Source organism: Acartia tonsa, chromosome 7, assembly GCF_053477335.1.
Source record: "Acartia tonsa isolate MP-2025a chromosome 7, ASM5347733v1, whole genome shotgun sequence".
NCBI lineage: Eukaryota > Metazoa > Arthropoda > Copepoda > Calanoida > Acartiidae > Acartia > Acartia tonsa.
This window is the reverse complement of record NC_137266.1, coordinates 20,597,531-20,617,994: the sequence shown is the minus strand read 5'-3', so window position 1 is coordinate 20,617,994 and position 20,464 is coordinate 20,597,531. Positions and strand designations below refer to the sequence as shown.

Here is a 20,464-nt window from a genome sequence, read left to right as displayed (position 1 = left end):
AAGCAAGTAATGAGCAAATTTTTCAACCAATAATTTTATGTAAAAGAATAATTTTGTTTATTATAATTATGGATGTATATCAATTTATTGCCCATTTTCTTATCCCTGGATGAAACAAATCTCAGTTCCTGTCTGGAATACTTTGCCACACTGTGTAAAGATGCATAATTCTGACATATGTCCCACAGAAAGTGGAATCTTCACTAAAAAAAATCCTCCCACTTACTTATGGACGCATGTGCAGACAGACCATAAGTTAAGAGTAGCTGCGCTACTATCAATACATATTTCATTGATAAATTGAATTCAGAATCTTAGAAAAAAATCATGTCTAGTAAAATTGTATTAATGCCATAAAACTGACAGGATCAGAAATATTAAAAAAACATAGGTGGTATTTCTATTATGGGAAATCAATTAATTTCCATTAAAAAGATTCTAAAAACTTTTACCATATTAAATTTATATGCAAGCTATAAAAAAATATTTATATAATTATTTTACTTGCCAGTTTTCGTTAGACAATTATACATTAAATTACAAAAATACTTGTAAAATAACAACTTAATTGGAGGTGAATGGGCTTTAGGGGTAATCCCACCCCCCAAAAAAACTTACAGGATATTTAGATTTAGATTCCCCTTGATAACATAATCAACCAATTTTGAATGTTGAACCCTCCCCCCCCCCCCTTCCCTTAAAAAATGGACGTTCCTAATGTACTATTTCTTAATTAAAAGTATTCATAATTATACAAAAAAATATACTGCAATTATTGTATTTTTTAGTTGTTATTATCTTGTTTTTCAAAGAACATGAAGTCCAGCATAAAGGTAGCTCCAAGAATCAAAACCTAAAAATAGAAGAAACAAATAAATTACAAAAAAACAACAGCCATAAAAGCGAGGCAAAACAAATCAGATAGACCAAAAAAATTTCATTTAGAAGTCTAAACAAAAAATTCCGTGTATCTATCCAAAAATTATTACATATAGATTTTAAGACTTGATTATAAAGAAGATTCGCTTATTACTTAGTGTCTAATCGTCCTAGAAATCATTATTCTAAAAATCAAGTTCAAATGGTAGCTAAAAAGTTATAAAAACGGACTTTCTGATAATGATTATAAAGTAGTTTTTCTGGAAAATGTTTTAACCTCCCATTAAAGTAAAACAATAGAGGATCAGGGGATTAACTAACTATGTTCCTACCCCGTGGACCTTGTGAAGACTTTCAATTGAGTCTTTGAATATCAACCAACAGCGTCGGAAATAGTAACACAGTAAATTCGCTACAAAACTGCAGGAAGCAATTGCTAGTAGACGAAAAAGGTCCCAAACACTGAATGCATGCAATCATCTGGATTACATATCTATACTTGTACATTAATTAAACCTACCTTATGGTTGATATCCATGTTAGGAAACTCAATGATAAATGTATCAGCATCAGTGAATGCCTCCTTGCAGAACCCTTTCCACATCTTTGTAATTGTTCCAACCTAAAGAAAAAAACGGGTTTAGTCCCTTTCGGGGCAACGCCTCTCGAGGTGCGTTTCGTCGTATTTTTACAGTAGCTTTTGATAGGTTAGGTGATTCCCCCCCCCCCCACTTCATGGGCAAGAAATAGGAGAAAAGCTATTGTGAAAATACGTCGAAACGCCCCTAAAGAGGTGTTGTCACAAATGGGACTATACCCCAAAAAAATTATTGGATTACTTATAAATCAAAATTATTATAAAACAAATAAATAAAATAATCAAGAAGTTTTTAAGTGTTTTATTTGTTTTTGTGAGGTTTTACCCAATACATTGTTGATTAATTATATTTTTTTCTTGATATTTACACAGTTTTATTTCAATGAAAAACAACTTTTGAAAATTTAAACTAATAGGCGCCCTCTCCCCCCCCCCCCCTATCACAACAGCCTCTATGAGTGTTTGAAATTAAGAATTTTTTTACAGTAACTTACAAAATTTAAAGAAGAGGGAGATATTTTGAGAGCTGATTGTTTCACCCAACAACACTGCGAATTTTAAAAGAAAAAAAGTTAACCCTTAAAATTTCACCTTAAAGTGATACTTTTCTAATAGTTTATAGTCCACTAAGTTGTAAGTAGTAAGAATTAAAATCAATTACGTCCCTTCTAACAAGATATTGGCAACTTTTTGCACACATTTTCGCAAACGGCAATTATTTCCTTTATTTGAAGTTTTGGTTAATAACATTTTCATAAAAGTTTTTAGTAATAATCATTTAAGATCCGTTGTTGAGAAAAAATAAATGAAAAAATGTGTTTCCATGCAAAATAAGCTTAAAATTTAATGATTTTAAAAATTTGCGATTTAATGGTAAAAAAGAATATTTTTTGCTTTTTGATAGCCTGAATATGTTTAATTTTGTTTTTTATATAATCTATTCTCTGAAAAGACATGCATATTCTTTTAGATTTGAAAAAAATTGGATAATAAAAAATCGGAATTAATCAAAATTAATCTGTAGCCTTTAAAAAATACTTTTGATATTTTTAACCTATATAATCAATAAAATCAATGGAAAATAAAATAGTTTTATAAAACAAACTTTTGGAAAAGGTTTAAGATAACTTCATAAAATTACCATTTAAGTAGGATATTTTTCTTGTCTATTTTAAAAATGCAATTTAAACATAGTTAACGAATATTTTATTAGCAAGAATAGTAATAAAATATTTCAATAACTACTTAAACCTTTTTGTGGCTATGTTATTTATTTAAACAGAAAATCTATTTTGTCAGAATTATAAAAATAATGAAGCATTTTCAATCAAGCTTGTAAAATAAACGTAATTTTATCAAACTTCCTCACAGTTTATAGAAGATATTGTTTTAAAATATTAACTATCAAAATAAAATCTTTAATTTACAATGTTTAAAACACCTAAAAGTAAATTCTAAGCAAAATTAGATTTATTCTCTAGATTTAGAGTAGCTGCGCTACTTAAAAACATCTAGTATTAAAACCTATCAGCTGATCAAATTTCAATAGTCATAAGTTGGTGGTTTACAGATATCTAAACATATATGTCTTACAGATTTATTTTTAAGATGGAATGTAAAGTATATTATACGAGATGCCATTAAATCAAATATTAAACAAATTTTTTTTTATTAATTCATTAACAAAAAATAATGTTATAAATTTAAACTCACAAAGAGACTATTGTGTATTTTAATGATATGTTCTTTCTGCAATTTTAATCAAAACAAACTTTTTCTCTTATTCAAGTCAGGGATGATTTTAGCACCAAAAAAATAAAACAAATTAAAAAACTTTTGATTTAATTTGATATTATCGTACAATATTTTTTTTATATATATAATTTAAGAAATATATTCATAAAATATTTACCTGTCATAAAGACGACATATAAAAACAACATCCTTATAAGGATATTGAAATCTAAGTTAAAAATTTTCAAATTCATTTTATGCTTAAGAAGGGACGAGAAGGATTTGAATCTCAACATTAACTTGTTATTTTGCTTGTATATTTATCATATTTGTTTACAGTTTATTGGTAAAGTGTGGTAATACTTTATTTCGAGTCTATGCCATTGTGACAAGAAAATGGCTGAAAATTATGGTACATTTTAAATAACAAAAGAATGAAGAACTTTATGAACAATGACACTGTTCAGGACGATTTTCGAACCCACCAAGATAGATTATCAAGATAATATTAAACCTGGTTCCCATCTAGATCCATAATTTGGAAAGGAATATCATTGCAACAGAATGTGAAACAACTGTCTCCACGAATCTTGTATATCTGAAATAGAAATTGAAACAATGTTATGACCTGATCTGCATTCATTGGATGTGATAGTTGACCTCATTAACACAAGCCCCATCGACATTCTGTTCATTTTTCTGCTTAGATTAGTTAATTTCACCTCCCCAAGTCCTAAGACCCAGAACCCCAAGAATTCGTTGCAAATATTCAGAGATTAAGAGGAAATTACTCTGTAAATTACACTGGGACCCAAAGTCTTTACAAACATGGTCTTTTATTCATTGCCTTAAAAACTTTGGGGACTTGATTTGTTTGTCTCAACTAGCAGTGTCCAATTTTTTTGGCCAATAATTCTAATCATCATTGTCTTATCCTTCAGGGCCCAAACTTTAAGAAATATTATTGTCTAATGATAATTCAAACTTCTGTATATACATTTTCAACAAATTCTTTAGACTTTATTTTTTCTAAACAAGGCTTCTTTTTAAATAAAAAGAAGCCTTGTTTAATTAATATGTTGACATACACTTGGTGTTTAATTAATTTGTTTAATGTGTAGAATTATTTCATTATGTTATAGTGTTTACTATACTTATGTGTATGTGTTAGACCTGATCAAAATTACAACTTTATCAATAACTTTAAAGGGAATTTCTAATAGAAAAAATATTTTTGTTTATATTAAACCACATAGGCATTTGACTATTGACTCTAGGAACGTGGTGACGCTTCGGGTAAAAGTCCTCTCCACGTAACCTTTGAACATACTCTGCAATTCAAATTGCAATGTAACGCGCTCAATCGCCTAGAGTATCAACACCCATCAGACAACCAAACCTTTTATTGCACGACCTTTGTCTGAGAAGTTCCAACTGTGCATGGTAATGAGTTGCGCCTGTCTTGGCCAAGGCATTCCTCCTACTCAAACTATTTAAGTCGCGCATCTGACTTACCTGCAGTAGGAACCATTTTTAACGTCTTTAGTTATGACGCGGTGTCACATATGCATGGTTGAATCCCATAGTACAGGCAAATAAATATTTACTTCCCATTGGATCATTTAGGGTATTGTTCGTCTAGTTCTTCTATACTTATTGTATGTAAAATATAACAGTATAAAATTGTAAATTATAAACAATGAATTGAACAGTTCTAAAATAGTGTGTATTTACTTGTTAAGGCCTTTTATTATAGGATTATACAGTCTTGACGTAAAGTAAAAATCAATATAATTGTGTTTTTCCCACATTTTATGTTTATAAAAAACCTCGAATAAGTGACATTTTTTCATTCTTATTAAATATTTTAAGGTTTAAACTGTTTTTAACCTATTTTTTATCATATATCAAAAATATACTATGACACCAGTAGGATCAGACTGCAGAGCCCAAATTTGAATTAAGTCCCCAATAAACTTTTTTGGGGGGATTTAAAAATCAATTTTATATGTTGCTGTGATCATTTTGATGGAAGCAAAAGCATTTTTTAGTTTGGGGTTAAATTGTTTCTTACAGAACAATTTGATGTGATTCAGATTATATCAATACAATAATAAAAACTCTACTCTGTTCGATGCAAATAATTTTTTTCTAAAACAATAATTTATATAGAAGAAATTTAACATTAAAATAAAACATATTATTCTGAAGTCTGAACCAATTAGAAGTCTCGTTTCATTTCAGTTTTTTACAATTCAAAAAAGAGTGTTTTCCACAAAGTGACTTATTTCCAATGTAGTTAAATAATTTTTATTTAATTAAAATGAAAAGAATGAAAACTATACACATAAAAGATACATGCTTTTTAAAAATATTAAAAAAAATAAGTTTGAATAATCTTTTATTTATTATATTTGTATATGTGACAAAAAAAAATTGTTGTATTGCGTAAACGTTTGTTGTCATCTTTCACTATTTAACCCTTTACAGCCAATTTTTTTGTGTTTTAAATAAGTGATGGAAAAAAAGCACGATAAAGTTAATTCATTGATATATTGTAAAGAATTAAGTTTTTAATGAATTATTTTATATGAAATCAAAAGGCCTAATTTTACTCTATACCAGAATACTATATATATGAAGCAAAACACTCTAAAAGCTACGAATTTTACCCAATTAAAAAAAGACCTTTTGCTCTGATCAAAAAAGACCACAGCAACAGTAAAATTAATTTTTAGATCCCCTCAAAAAAGTTTATCGGGGACTTAATTCAAATTTAGGCTCTGCAGTTTAATTCTACTGGTGTTATAGTATATTTTTGATATATGTTTTAAAAATAGGTTAAAAACAGTTTAAAGTTACTCTATAAATCATTGTATATGTCAGTTAGTCTGTTTATTGTCGTTCATAAGAAAATTGTGATTATTTCTGGGAGGGTGGGGACATTGGGCTGTTTATTAAACTAGTTCCCAAAGTTTTATAACAAGTTTCTTATTTGTTGGCTTAACAATTTAGATGACTTTGATGGAACTTTGATTGGTTGGTTCTTTGAGTTGAGTGTCCACTGTCCAAACGTTTCAACTACTGATTGTATTCTACAGAAGAGATGATTTTATATATCATCAATTTATCGGCCATTGACGTATCCCATTAGATCCCTGGATTTATGCACTTGTCATTCCCTGTTTAATGAGAAGTGGTTACTAGAGGAAAGGGAAGAAAAACTTAAGACCCGTTTTTAACTTTAGTTTTGTTAACAGATCTATAGTATAGATGTATAAACAGACAACTACCTTCCTTCCATTTTCAATGACCTTTTTCGTCTGATTCTTAATTTCTTTCTGCTACTTAGCTGTGAAAATATAAGCGGCACCATTGGTTGATTTTCAATGGCCCAATAGAAAGGTTGCACAAGGTGCTTGCAATGGGGAGATACAGTTATATAGTCCTTTCTCCCTCTAGTGTTTTACTCTAATGTTTTGTTTATATAGGAATGTTATTTCTAATCACTAACTAATCATACATTATTCCCTGTCTTATCAATGATCATACCTTATTCCCTGCTTGATCAAACACATTAACAACTTGATACCACCAAGTTGGATATTCCTCCACTTTACCAACGTCTTGTCCCTCGATTCTGACACTCATTTCCTAAAAATATATATTTCATTAATATTTCTGTGAATAAATCTATGATTATAGATGTATACTTCAAACAAATACCTGCCCTATTCTCCAATTACCCCTGGTATAGAGCAGAACAATAATTTTAAAGATCTTAGTGCTTGTTCACAAGCTTTTGAGAAAGTCGGATTTTTTTTCAAGAAAAGTGTAAAGTTTACTTAAGTAATTTAAGGAAATATCAAATAACTAATGAATTTTTTATTTTATATATTGATTCATAAAACGAAAAATCAAGCTTTTTGCTCGAATGCAAGCTGATAAATCTCATATTAGAGGTTGTGGTAGGGGTAAAGATATTTAAAACATCAACTCACTATCTTGCTATCCTATCTATGTATCTACCTGTGTAAAAGAAGGATAGCAACACGAGCAACAAGATCCCATACACTTCAGCGGACTATCTATCTCCCTATCTATCTATCTATGTATCTACCTGTGTACAAGAAGGATAGCAACAAGAGCAACAACATCAAATACACTTCAGCGGACTATCTATCTCCCTAATCTATCCATCTATCTATGTATCTACCTGTGTACAAGAAGGATAGCAACACGACAAACAACATCCCATACACTTCAGTGGACTATCTATCTATGACACTGTAAATCTATCTATGTATCTACCTGTGTACAAGAAGGATAGCAACAACATCCCATACACTTCTATGGACTATCTATCTGTCTATGTATCTACCTGTGTTCAAGAAGGATAGCAACACGAGCAACAACATCCCATACACTTCAGCGTACTATCTATCTATCTCCCTATCTATCTATCTATGTATCTACCTGTGTACAAGAAGGATAGCAACAACATCCCATACACTTCTATGGACTATCTATCTATCTATCTGTCTATGTATCTACCTGTGTACAAGAAGGATAGCAACACGAGCAACAACATCCCATTCACTTCAGCGGACTATCTATCTATCTATCTCACTATTTATCTATCTATCTATGTATCTACCTGTGTACAAGAAGGATAGCAACAAGAGCAACAACATCCCATACACTTCAGCGGACGGTCAATCTCTACAATTGGCTAAAAACATGTTTATTCAAAAGTCAATACAGTAAAAAATTGGATTCTAACTTAATCTAAGGATGTCAATATTTTAACAAATCAGACAAATGAACTTTAACCCTTAACGGTCGGGGGGGGGGGGGGCGTTGAACGCCCCCCCATCCGGTTTTTTCTATCTCATTTTCTGTGTGTGAAAGATAAAGAGCCCAAACTGCGTGACTTTTTAAGTTTGGGTATGACACATAACTGAGAGTTGGAATTTTTTGAATATCTCCATCCTGGCGGGCACAGGATGCCAGCAAACCTGGCAGGGTCATCCAGGTAAAGAGCAAAAAATATTTTTTTGACTTAAACAAAGTATTTTATCTTGCCAAAATACTAAAATATCCTCTAGTAGTACATCCTTATATGAAATACAGGTGTTCAAGTCACTTTCAGGTTCCAGGTATGATCCTGCAGGTCCTGATCCTCCAGGTCTCCAGAAATCTTTAAAAGGCTCCTGTGGCCTCAATTTTTGACTTAGAGACTTCAAATTTTAAACTTAAGCTTTTCTTACATGTCTACATAACGTATTAAAATTTCATAAAGATCCACCGCCGTTTTCCCGCCGACTGCGGCGGCTGGCAGCTGCCAAGTACAGCTGCGGCCGCTGAAATTTATATTTTGACATTTCAAATATAAAATTTACATAAAGATAAACATTTTCTGCAAAAAAATTGTTCTTCTAGCTTCAAAAATAAGAAAATTACAGCCGTTTGAAATTTTTAAGTAAAAAAGGACCTAAAAACAAAGGTTGTTAAATAAAAGGGTGAAGGAAGCGAAAATTGACTTTGACTTACTTAAGGTCGGAAATTCATCATAACACAGGGGACTTGTACAAAAAAAATTAGCCCTCTAGCTCTAATAGGAACTGAGATAATATGGGGGGGCGTTGAACGCCCCCCCCCCCCCCCCGGACTGATTAAGGTGCGGCAAGGGGCCCGACTGTTAAGGGTTAACAAACATATAAAGTAACTCACTTCACTTTTACAATACTATTTAAAAAAACTGAACAAAATTTAATGTAAATATTTTGTAAAATATAGTTTAAAAACAGGATATTTAAAATCCACGTACAAAGTTTTTCGTCTTCTATGATTTGCTACATTATTGTTTCAGGAATCAACATGCGAGGTTTGAAATCAATAAGACAATTACAACGTGCCTAAATTATACTGGTACCCAAAATTATATAACCACGTTATCTTAATCGTTGGCTTAAAAACTTTAGGTACTGATATAATTGTGATTGGGTAGTTCCAAACTTTTCAAACAATAATTTTGATTTCAAGACGTGGTAATTTTGTTATCATCATTGGGGATTTACATCAACTTATCGTCAACTGTCTTATCACTAAAGTTTCCAACTAATTTTTAAAATCATACCTTTCCAGTGTCATCTTCAATGGTGATTGTCAAAGGCCTAATATTTCCACAACATAACCTAAGATATTTAAAATCAAATGAGACAACAGACATGCTCTAATGCATACTTCAAAACAAAGATTTTAAACGACTATTCAGTTCATTCTTAGGGTAATAAATGTAAAGATGTATATCCCAGACAACTACCTGGCCCAAGTAGTGAGGACCTTTTTTTGTCTTTTTTGCTTTCTCTGTTTTGTAGGGGCTTGGCTGCGTTTATGATTCCCTCGCCATTAACTGATATTTATAGACCCATTAAAGTCGACATTGTGCCACCCCTTCCCCCATATTTTAAAACTTTAATTTTTGGTTATTTACCCCCCCCCGCCCCCCCCCCTATGATATTACCTGTCCCCAAGACTAGAATGTTCTCTACAGTGATAGATTGTTTCTCCCTCCGGTGTATTCAACCAAAATCTTAAAATATAAATAGATTATTAAATGGTAAAAATGTTAATTATAATTATTGAAAGATTTAAAGGATTTGCTTTTGCTATACAAAGAATTAATTTTTGATGCCTCTCATAGTTTCCGAAATGGTTTTAAACTATTTTAAGTCTTGAGATAGTATTAGTTTATATATCTGCCCTCTCTTCAGGGGCGATCTCTCTTGGATGGGTGGAGGTACCCTCCTCTAATATAGTTAAAACCTTCCCTGTACCTATGAGAAGCTTATCTGCACAAGATACCCATAGAAATCCAGCTATTATGGAGATCTTAAGAAACAGACACGCAGACAGACAGAAATCCTGTTACTTTCCAACAGGATTGAAAAATGGAAGAAGCGCTGGAAAATGTCATGTGTGACGTCATAAAAATAGGACTGTATCCATCTCTTTTGTAGGTGTTTCCTTTCCCACATCTCCTATCTTCCCTCCTATTAAGATGAATTTTCATGACACTTTCCAGCGCTTTCAAATGGAAAAGCTGAGATTGAAAGACAATACCTGTTTGCTATTTCACAACCAGACATAACCTCGCACCAGGAAATCTTCTGCTTCAGCTCAACTTTGTTCAATCGACTAAAATAACAAAAAACAAGGATGACAATATCCTTAAGTAGCGAAGCTCAAAAAGTATTGAACGATATCTGGAAAAAATGATCTATAGAGTATGTCATAAAAAATTAAATATAATATATAATAAATTAAGAAAACTTTTAAAGATGCATAATGGTCTTTTGAAGCATTAAGCTAATTTGTATAGATTAGATGAGCATATGTTATAGGAATCTTCACTAAAAATTTCAGCTGTCTATCTTTAACAGGAGCCGAGAAAATCACGTTTTCCCAATGGCGTTACGGACTGACGGAATATGTGAATTATAGAGTAGCTTCGCTACTAAAAAGGAATAATAAGAACATCCTAAAGTAGCGAAGCACTAAAAAATCATGGATGGACAAACGGATAAAGAGAAACAATGCTGAAATATTTCTGTCAAAATCTTGTGTAATGTAATTATGATGTCGATAAAATGACTGGATAAAGGATATACGTGGATATATTGACAGCGGAAAATTTGTCATCAATTTTACTTGCTAATATGGACCTCATTTATTTGTCAATTTGTTCGACCAGCAGGAGGGGAGAGGATGGGGTTTATCTTTATTTTGACAGTTGCGTGTACCATTTTATCAGAGTACATGAAAATCTGATACAGCATCCAAGTAATAATATATCGATTATAATATGTTAACCAATACCACTTTTATTGAATGCTCTGTAAGCAACTTATATAATAGACATCAATTCATATTTAGACTTTGTGTCCACTTTTTGTAAATAGTATACGGACATAGCCTAGTTATGTAGTAGCTTCGCTAATGATAATACTACTTACGCTAAGGCATCCAGACTTCTTGGGCCTTGAGACTTACTGAAACCTAAATCAAAATAAATGACAGTTTACTTACAGACTTACTTAACATACCACGTTTTCTAGACCGACTATTTACTATTAGAAGATTCATATAAAAAGGAGCAGGGTATCCGTCTATCTGAGTGTTTGTACTAAATGATCTCGGTAACCGCTAGTCCGATATGGTTCTCCTTAGGAGTGAAGATTCTTATACAGATCCAGAAGGGTTCATGAACACGTTTTGCATCCGGAAAAAAAATACCCCTACCCCCAGAAAAAAGGGCTAAAGGGGCGTAATCGCTATTTGTATTTACATTTGCAGGTATAGGGACCCATGGGAAAATATCTTCTGCAGGGTTTAGAAAACAACATATTGGAGATCCATAATAGGTATAAGTGATAACATCAGCTTTCACAAATAAAAAATGTTCAGACAATACAAGATATAGAGTTGCTAGGCTTGTAATTATAAACCTTACCATGATCGTAGGGCTGTGTCATTACAACGTCGTTCATCTTTAATCTGTAAATAACATCTAAATGTTACAGCATATTGATTTTAACATTTAACAAGGATTTGTATGTCCATGAGTAATAAAGCAATGATAATACTTAATGATAATTGATATTTATTTAATTATACTTTGACATGCCTAATATTTGATAGATATGAGATAAGTATATCCACAGAAAATCTCAATCTATAATACAAAGTAGCTTGACGTCCGTCCGTCCCTTAAGACCTAGGTAACCACTGAACTTATTGGATTTTACTCTTTAGGGAATATATCTACTGGTCCTGTGGTGGTTTTAGGCTATTTTCTTAAGGGATGGGTCACCCCCACCCGGCCCACCCCCCCCCCCCCCCCAAAAAAAAAAATCCTCTCCCATTTTTTTGTAGGCAGTTATTTATTTAAAAGTATTGGTTGCAGCTCCAGTAGTACTTAATTTTTCTTTTAAATTATCCCTTGGGGCAAAGCCCCTAAAGGCTAGGGGTGAAGCCGATAGTACACAAAAAAGTGATGAACTGAAATTAGTTTCCGAATGTGAACACATTTTCCTAGGTGTTTCCCAATCCTATCTCAATATTTGCTACTAGCTAAAAAACCTTCAAACTTCAAAAAAAAAAATCAAAATTTGAATGTATTAACGATTTCTACATTATACATTCAAAGTTTTATTTTTTCAAATTTAGATTTTTTTTTTGAAGTTGAAGGTTTTTTAGCTAGTAGCAAATATTGAGATAGGATTGGGAAACACCTAGGAAAACGTGTTCACATTCGGAAACTAATTTCAGTTCACCAAAAAAGTATATCATCTCAGATACTTAAAGCTATTTCAAAGAATAGCAGCTGCGCCCTTGGGATATCGTGGCTCAATATTTTTTAATTGGGGGGTGAGATGGCAAAAAATAGCTTAAAACTGTCACAAGATTAAAATCTAAAGATAAAGAGCTCGAAACCAATCCTGAAATGAAGACGTTTCTTCATAAATAATTAAATAACTGGGTAATAGAGTTGCTAAATTGTAATTGTGCAACCTTATCATGATTGTAGGAAAAATTTTAAAAGGTTACACCATTAAACTATATTTCTGAATACAAATGAAAATATAAGAAAATAATTGCTTGCAGAGTAGCTAAACTTGTCAAAACTAAATGCAAGGACATTTATCTTAAACAACGTAAAAAAAGTGCACTTGTCAAATCTGGAGAAAACCAGCTTTGGGCATTTTTTTGCACCATGCAGTTTCTACGTAATTTTATGCTCTGTCGATCTTGATAAATATGGGAAATGAGTGTCTTTTTGATTTTAAGACATCTTTGTATATTTTAGAAAAGCGAAGCTTTCTACATTTAGGGTAGTACTGGCCAGCCCTTATTGAAAATTTTGACATGTTATTGTTGTCGTATCGAATAAAAGGTTACGTGGATACGCCCCTAGTCTATATGGCCGGAAACCATTCCATGACTTAAATCTGAAAATAGAATGGCCTAAAACCATTACAGGAGCTATGTGAAGCTTACCTAAAAAAAGAGAGCTCAATTGGTTAAGTTTTCATGGTGATCTTTAGGTTCAGACAAAAAAAATTTACTACTTTATTCAATCCAGTTTACTTAATTTTTAAATTGACTCCTAGGACAATTAGACAATTAGACTCAATTAGAATCTCGCTTTTATGGATGTTGTCATCCTTGTTTCACAGTGTTTTTTAAGAAACCATTCCATATTTTGACAATTAGAGCTAATGATTTCAAGGTTTTGCTTGCACTATGGTTGGCTGAATCACCAATATTCGTGATTTAATCTAGATACAGAATGGTACAAGTGTGCTTATTACTTAATTACTAAATAATAGTTATTTCTCGCATCGTATTATAAACGGCTTTCCGCGGAAATAGAATGTACAAACTGGTTTTAATCTTATGATTGTACATTTTTATATTCGTAGAAAGCTGGATATAATACGATGCTAGACATAGTTTTTTCGTATGGATGAGAACCGATTCCTATCCACCGGATTCGAATGAATACGAGAAACAAGGATTACATTATTCATGAAAAATTGAAGTTCAACAAATCAGACGGAAAAAACCATTAACACATATAGAGTAACAACGCTCCAAATATTGAACATTTTTTAGAAGTATGAAAGAAAAAATCACAACACTTAAAATTACTTCAATACACTAGATACTTAAGCCCAATTGATATAGGAATCAAAAGTACAAAATCAAGGAACATCATACAATGAAATATCTTGATGCTCATCATGATTGGACATACTGACTTTCTTGTAATCAGTCACAGGAAGGACATGCTAAGTTTTAAATCGATAGGACAATTCTAACTAGCCTAAATTAACGATAAGATATATCTATAACGGGCGGACCGATCCTAAATTTAAAAAGCTTTTCTCTGAACAAACACAAATATGTCCGCAATATCTAACAACATTTAACATAAACATCGATTAAAAGCTTAAACTAGAATGACAAACGATCCACTTGTAAAGTGCCAGAACTGAATAATCAGACTATAAATGTATAAAAATCGGAACAAAATTGTAAGTAAATTTGTTTTAAAAAACTGATTAAATACAAAATAATAAACCCAGTAATAGTGTCGGACTGATTATGACATAAAAAAAATTAGCCAATTAGAGGCCATTAATGACCAATGGTAAAATTTATAGTGGCCTCTCATTGGCTAATTACTTTTTTACGTCATAATCAGTCCGACACTTTTTCTGGGTTCCAAAATAATGTTTAAGAACATACTTACATTTTTAGGACTTGATTATAGAGATGTTTCGCTTAAAGCATTGATCTTCATTGTCTTAGAAATAAGTATTCCAAAAATCAGACCAATCGAACAATTATATCCAATCAAAATTTGTTGTTAAAAAGTTAAAAATGAATATCTCTTAAAAGAACATACGGACATTCTAGTAAAGATTTAGAATAGCTTTGTTTTGAAAGCATTGTCAATAAATCACAGAATATGATAATTTCATTTTGCATGTTCCTACTTTATCATTTTAGTTATTATATATTTTTATCTTAAATCAACTTTGCAAAAAATGTTAATGGCCAATCGCCAAATTTTTTTTCATGTAATAATGCCTCGAGTAAGTTTTTAAGAAGTTAGTATTCAGTTCAAGAAAATTTTGTTAATTCGTAAAATTTAAAAATCATTTTTACATTAATCTTAACAACAAATTTGCATTTAAACAATTATCATTTTAATCTACAAAAGAGTATAAAAATAAAAGCCTATTAACGATAAATACATTATAATTATCAAACATATAAAAATCGCATTACAAAGTTTGAAATCGATAGGACAATTTTAACATGCCAAAATGAACAATAAGAGCTGTGGAAAAACTTGCAGAAGGACAGTCGCGCTAAATGTAGAAAAGCTTTGCTTTCAAAAACTAAACAACCAGTCGGCTGAATACGATTATTACAAAATGGTTAGATCATAAATTCCTTTTAGAAATTATATGGGCGAGAAATTTTGCCACTCCTTCATTTTATTAAACAAATACTTCACATGAGTGTTGAAATGCGTGGCTTCTCGTAATTTTATTTCATTATGCCTTTGAAACTGGTTGATATCCGCTTGAGAAGAACCGGTTTTCAGCCAAACTAAAAAATTATAGTATATAGCGTCTTATTACAGACAATTTTCCACGGTTATAAATGTAAAATCATAAAAATAATACCAGTTTTGTTAGACCGGGTCTCCGGTCCTAAGGGACTAGCCAAACTGGTTCTAATCTTAAATTTTTTATTTTAGTATACGCAGAAAGCTGTCTATAATACGATGCAAAATTGAACAATTATTTATTTTATATTTTTAAAAATCTAGCGGCTATCCCTCTTGCATCTATGGGCTTTGTGTACTTAAAGGTGCAAGAAGGGGACTTAAAATAGTCTAAAACCATCATGGGATTTATGTGAAGTTTCCTTAAAAAGGACCCATTGAAATCTGATGCTTCAGACAAAAAAACGTAGTTCATCAAATAATAGGATTGAATCATATCAGTTTTCTAAAAAATCTCCCAAAACCTAAAAAAAAATTAGGGAAGATTTTATCTTTAACCTTTAATTTAGTTCACTGACATAGAATAATTACAAGTCCTTTATTTTTTTACTAAAATTAAAATAGTAGATAGTTAAAACGAAAAAAGTCTTAATTTAGAATTAAAATCCATTATGGTAGTAAACAACACCGTAAAGCCTATGATATCTATATATTATGTAGTTGTCAATATTAATTTTGGGGTTAACTTAATCAATATCTATTTCTGTGTAATTATTATAAATTACAAATATAATATTTAAAATAACACATCATTAACTTTATAACGTAATCACAAATGTTTGATTAAAACAATGCCATAACTTCATTTTATCATTAATAAAATTTACAAGCACTATGTAAATTTTGTTATTTATGACTTCACTGCTGAAAGGTAGATGGTCAACTAAACAAAACAACACATCTACTAAAGACGCACAGCACAATGGATCTAATAATACTTGGATCTTACACCAGATTATCATGTACTCTAATAAAATGAACTTGTGGCTAGCTAAAATAATGACCCCCTCCCCCTCCTTCCTCCCCATTTACCCTATTCCCTCCCCTACTGGATAAACGAACGGACCAATAATTAATTTCATTTTAGCAACCTAAATCAACGTCAGATTTTTTGCTGTCATAATATCCACGTATATTCTATATCTATTCACGGCACTGTTAAGTATTGTAGTATTTTGTAGTCAAGCGAAGAATTCGACAATCTCTTCTCATATTAGCTTGTACCATAAAGAAAACCCCCCATGCATACTAATTCAATAATTCCAAAATTATAAAATACGTTATCTCATTCGTTGGCTTAAAACCATTAAAGTGTCCATACATTTTATTTGCCTTTATATTTTTTAGGGGGGGGGGGGGGGGAGTTTGGCCCAAATAGGACAAGCAAAGATACTAAAAAAAATCGCAAAGATTTCTACAACGCTCACACCCACCTATAACTTATAACTTAATGGTACAAAAATGTTCTAGATCAAAAGTGTGCTTTTAGTTTATGTACATTTATCTTCGTAGCAACATGGCAAGATTAAAATTATACCTTTTATCATTGAAAAATTTGTAATTAAAATTTTATCATGCTGAAAATTAAATGTTCAATTGATAAATGTCATTATTGATAATCAAAAATGTGTACTCTCATATTCAAAATGGTTGGAAATTATATACATTAAAACCTCTTTAAAATGTACACAAAAATCCAGGGATCTAAAGTTAGAGGACAATGGCCGATAAATTTATGTACATTTCCAATGATGATACATAAACACTACTCCTTTTCTATGTTACAATTAGTGGTTAAAACGTCTGGACATTCATCTTAATGAACTAACCAATCAAAGTTCAATAAAAGTCCCCAAAGTTGTTAAGCCAACGAACAACCTATATTAAAACTTAAGGGACTAGAAGGAAAAAGAGCCCAATGTCCCCTCCCTCCCTCAATGGAGAACTTTAATTAATTATGAATGTTTTTTTATGGAAACAGTCCAGGAATTACGAAATTTTAAAAATTGAGGAATAAGATAATTTTTATTTTCTTCAAAATTAAGGGGGGGGGGGGTTTTGAACAAAAAGCCTTTGCCTTGCCCTGCACTTTTCCTCCTTGCCGTTTTCCAGACATTAAAAAACTACCCCCCCCCCCCCCTTATTTTTGATTTTGCTCCAGTCTACCACATGTAAGCAAGTACCAATATATGTATACTGTACAAAACGGACCCTTAAGATGCCTGTTATTGTTTATGAACAGAGTGTGCAGCTACTATATCATTTTAATGTCTCAAAAGACTACATAGACAAGCTTGGATAGAAATGTTTAAATCAAATAGAAGAACGGATGGACAAAGCGATTTATAGAGTATTTGAGACGATGCTCCTTAGCAATGCAAATAAACAAAAATAGATTCAGAAATCAATCTTTAAAAGAACAGAGAAGAAAATTTAGATAATAAAATTTTAATTACTGAAAGAAGAAGATATTTCAGGGCTCGGCAGCCGAGCCTCAGCTGCGCATAAGCCTCAAATTTAAACCCTCTTGTGTGCCAAAAAAATGTATGCAAAAAGATGTATTGTATGTTTATTGTTTATAAAAAGGTTCAGAAATCCAGCTTAATTTTAAGGAATCCAGCTTAATTTTAAGGTTATAATATGACGATTTCACTGTGCTGGCTTACTAACGGTGGAAATGGCTACCGAGCCCTGACTTATAGTAGTTGTTAATATTCAATAGTCATGAATATAAAGAAATACCTTTAATATTATTTTTTTAACAGATAAAAATCATGATTACTTTTAATTGTTGCTGACGAGCAGACGTAAATACATAGTTATAGAGTTGCTTTGCTAGTAAAATAAAGTTTTAAAGAGAGAGATAACATAATCGTTCGACAAATACATTAACTCAACTAAACATTTTAAAGAAATTCATTCTATGACATTTAAATATAATGACGTATACTTTATATTTCTTCAGAAATTAATCTAAAAAAAGTGACTTTTATCTTAAACTTTTAATATTAATAAAAAATTCATATAATGAAGTAAAAGGATTTTTTGTGTGTGTTTGTACTGAAGGATCTTACTAACCGCTGAACCGATATGGTTCTGCTTTATTGGGTAGCTGCACACAGGTCCTGGGAAGGTTTATAACTATTTTGGAGGAGGGTGCCATCTCCCTTCCAAAAGATATCGCTCTTAGAAAAAAATTCCTCCACCCCCAAAACACTTATCAAATTAATCTTCCCACTCTTCCAGTGCCCCTAGAAGCCGCTAGGGGCGTAGCCGCTAGTAGAAGATATAGAAGAGAAAAGTGAAATTTATTAGAATTAAATTAAAATGTTGCTACGCTACAAGGTGATTTCCTAACCATCCCAGGTATCTTAAGGGATAAGACAATGATCAATATATTGTTATAGCCCACCTCGATTAATTGATAAACAAAATCAATCATCATGTACAGTAACGAGCAGATGGGGGGGGGGAGTCAACACCTTAATAAAAATTGAAATTTTACACACCCCTAGTGAATCACTGTGCACGCTACAACCCCCCCCCCTCCAAAAAAAAAAAATTAAAGCCAACAAAGAGCAGAACGGGTTGATAAACTTTTTTAGACAGTATAATTTACATGTTATTGTCCCTTCCCACCTGTGAAAAATGTATAATACAATTTGTTTTCAATAATGACCAATATCCTCTAAGATAAGAAATATCGGTTAAAATGTGTTTTCCCCCAAATTGCTTGTCAAGCACTGTCCCCCCCCCCCCCCCCGGCCCCCCTCCCCTACTTTATTTCTGAAACAAATTAATAGCTAATAAGGGAGGTGGTTGTTATTTTCCATACAACCACCCCCCTATCCCTGAGGGACAATCCCAGAACCCAATATAACCCAACCTAACCTGAACAAAAGTAAGAAACAAAAAAAAAACGAAAAACTTACACCCTAACAAAATATAAGTGGAGGGGGGGGGGGGGGAAGGTGTTTCTGTGAACTGCTAAACACTGCGGGAAATCGTCAAAATGTCTTAAAGATATGATTATTAACAGTACTAGTACTGAATTAGTTCATTAATGAATTGTTTTTAGAAGCGAATCTTTATAACATTAAAAAATCCGCCAGTATAACGTCTGGAGACAACATTCCTATTACAATAAGGTAAAAACTATTTTTTATAAATTTCTAGCGGCTGCATAAAAACCATAAAGGCAAAGCTTAAACGACCATAAGACAAACGAACATTAACTAATATATGTAAAGCAAATTAACCCTTTCATTTTCCTTTATTACAGGAATCATCCTGCCAAGTTTGAAAACGATAGGACATTTCTAAACATGTCTCAGCTATCTAACGGACAAACCTACCTTAAATATAAAAAAAGCTTTGCTTTAAAAAGTTTCACAACTTAGCACAGGTGTTTTTACGACAAACAGCGTATCATTACTGTACATAAAAAAAAATAACTTCAAAATCAATACAATATGAAACTTGTATGTTTTGCACTCTAAAAAAATTCACAATAATTTTACCAAAAAAATTTTCATTTTTAATCGTATTATTTATAAAGAATTTTGTTTGTCCATTAAGATTTATATAACTATTGTTTTATCTATTTGAGGAAAGCCTCACACACATCTTAGGATGGTTTTAGGCTATTTTACAACCAAATGAAAGCTATTAAGGCTTCTCCTTCGATTGCAGAATCCATAGATGCTAGGGGCGAAACTCCTTTTATTTAAAGCTTTTTAGAGAATTAAAATGACATTATGAAAACATTATTTTATAGTGTTTAGAGGTTTTCAATTTATACGTAGAAGGTAGAATAAATGTAGAATATACGAGCAAATTGAGTGCTTTAATAAACTTTGTCAGTAAAACACATTACAAAACAAGGTTTATTGAACAAGGATAGTTATGTTCAGAGGAATAAAGAATAAATATGTTTTTTTTAGTGTTCTGTTAAAAGGAAACCTAGACGTCTTATTTTGGTTTATCTCTGATCCAAATAATAATAATATAGTGCATGATTATTTGTCTCAACTAACCCCTTGATAGTAAAACCTTTGACTGGAAGTCCTATCTGTGTGCTGTAATGTGTTGCACCTGTTTTGAGC

General features: G+C 31.7%; 1 protein-coding gene across 1 annotated transcript; it reads right to left on the bottom strand.

Moving 5' to 3' along the window:
* Window positions 1-332: 332 nt before the first annotated feature.
* Window positions 333-11,804, bottom strand: LOC145325043 (phospholipid scramblase 1-like). Its single transcript, XM_080167844.1, has 10 exons — window positions 11,727-11,804; window positions 11,230-11,272; window positions 10,337-10,411; window positions 9,738-9,806; window positions 9,351-9,408; window positions 7,869-7,943; window positions 6,764-6,865; window positions 3,726-3,809; window positions 1,400-1,501; window positions 333-853 (listed from the first exon to the last, which is right to left on the bottom strand). The coding sequence occupies exons 1-10, from the start codon at window positions 11,761-11,763 to the stop codon at window positions 785-787; spliced, it is 714 nt and encodes a 237-aa protein (XP_080023970.1). The 5' UTR covers window positions 11,764-11,804; the 3' UTR covers window positions 333-784.
* Window positions 11,805-20,464: the final 8,660 nt, after the last annotated feature.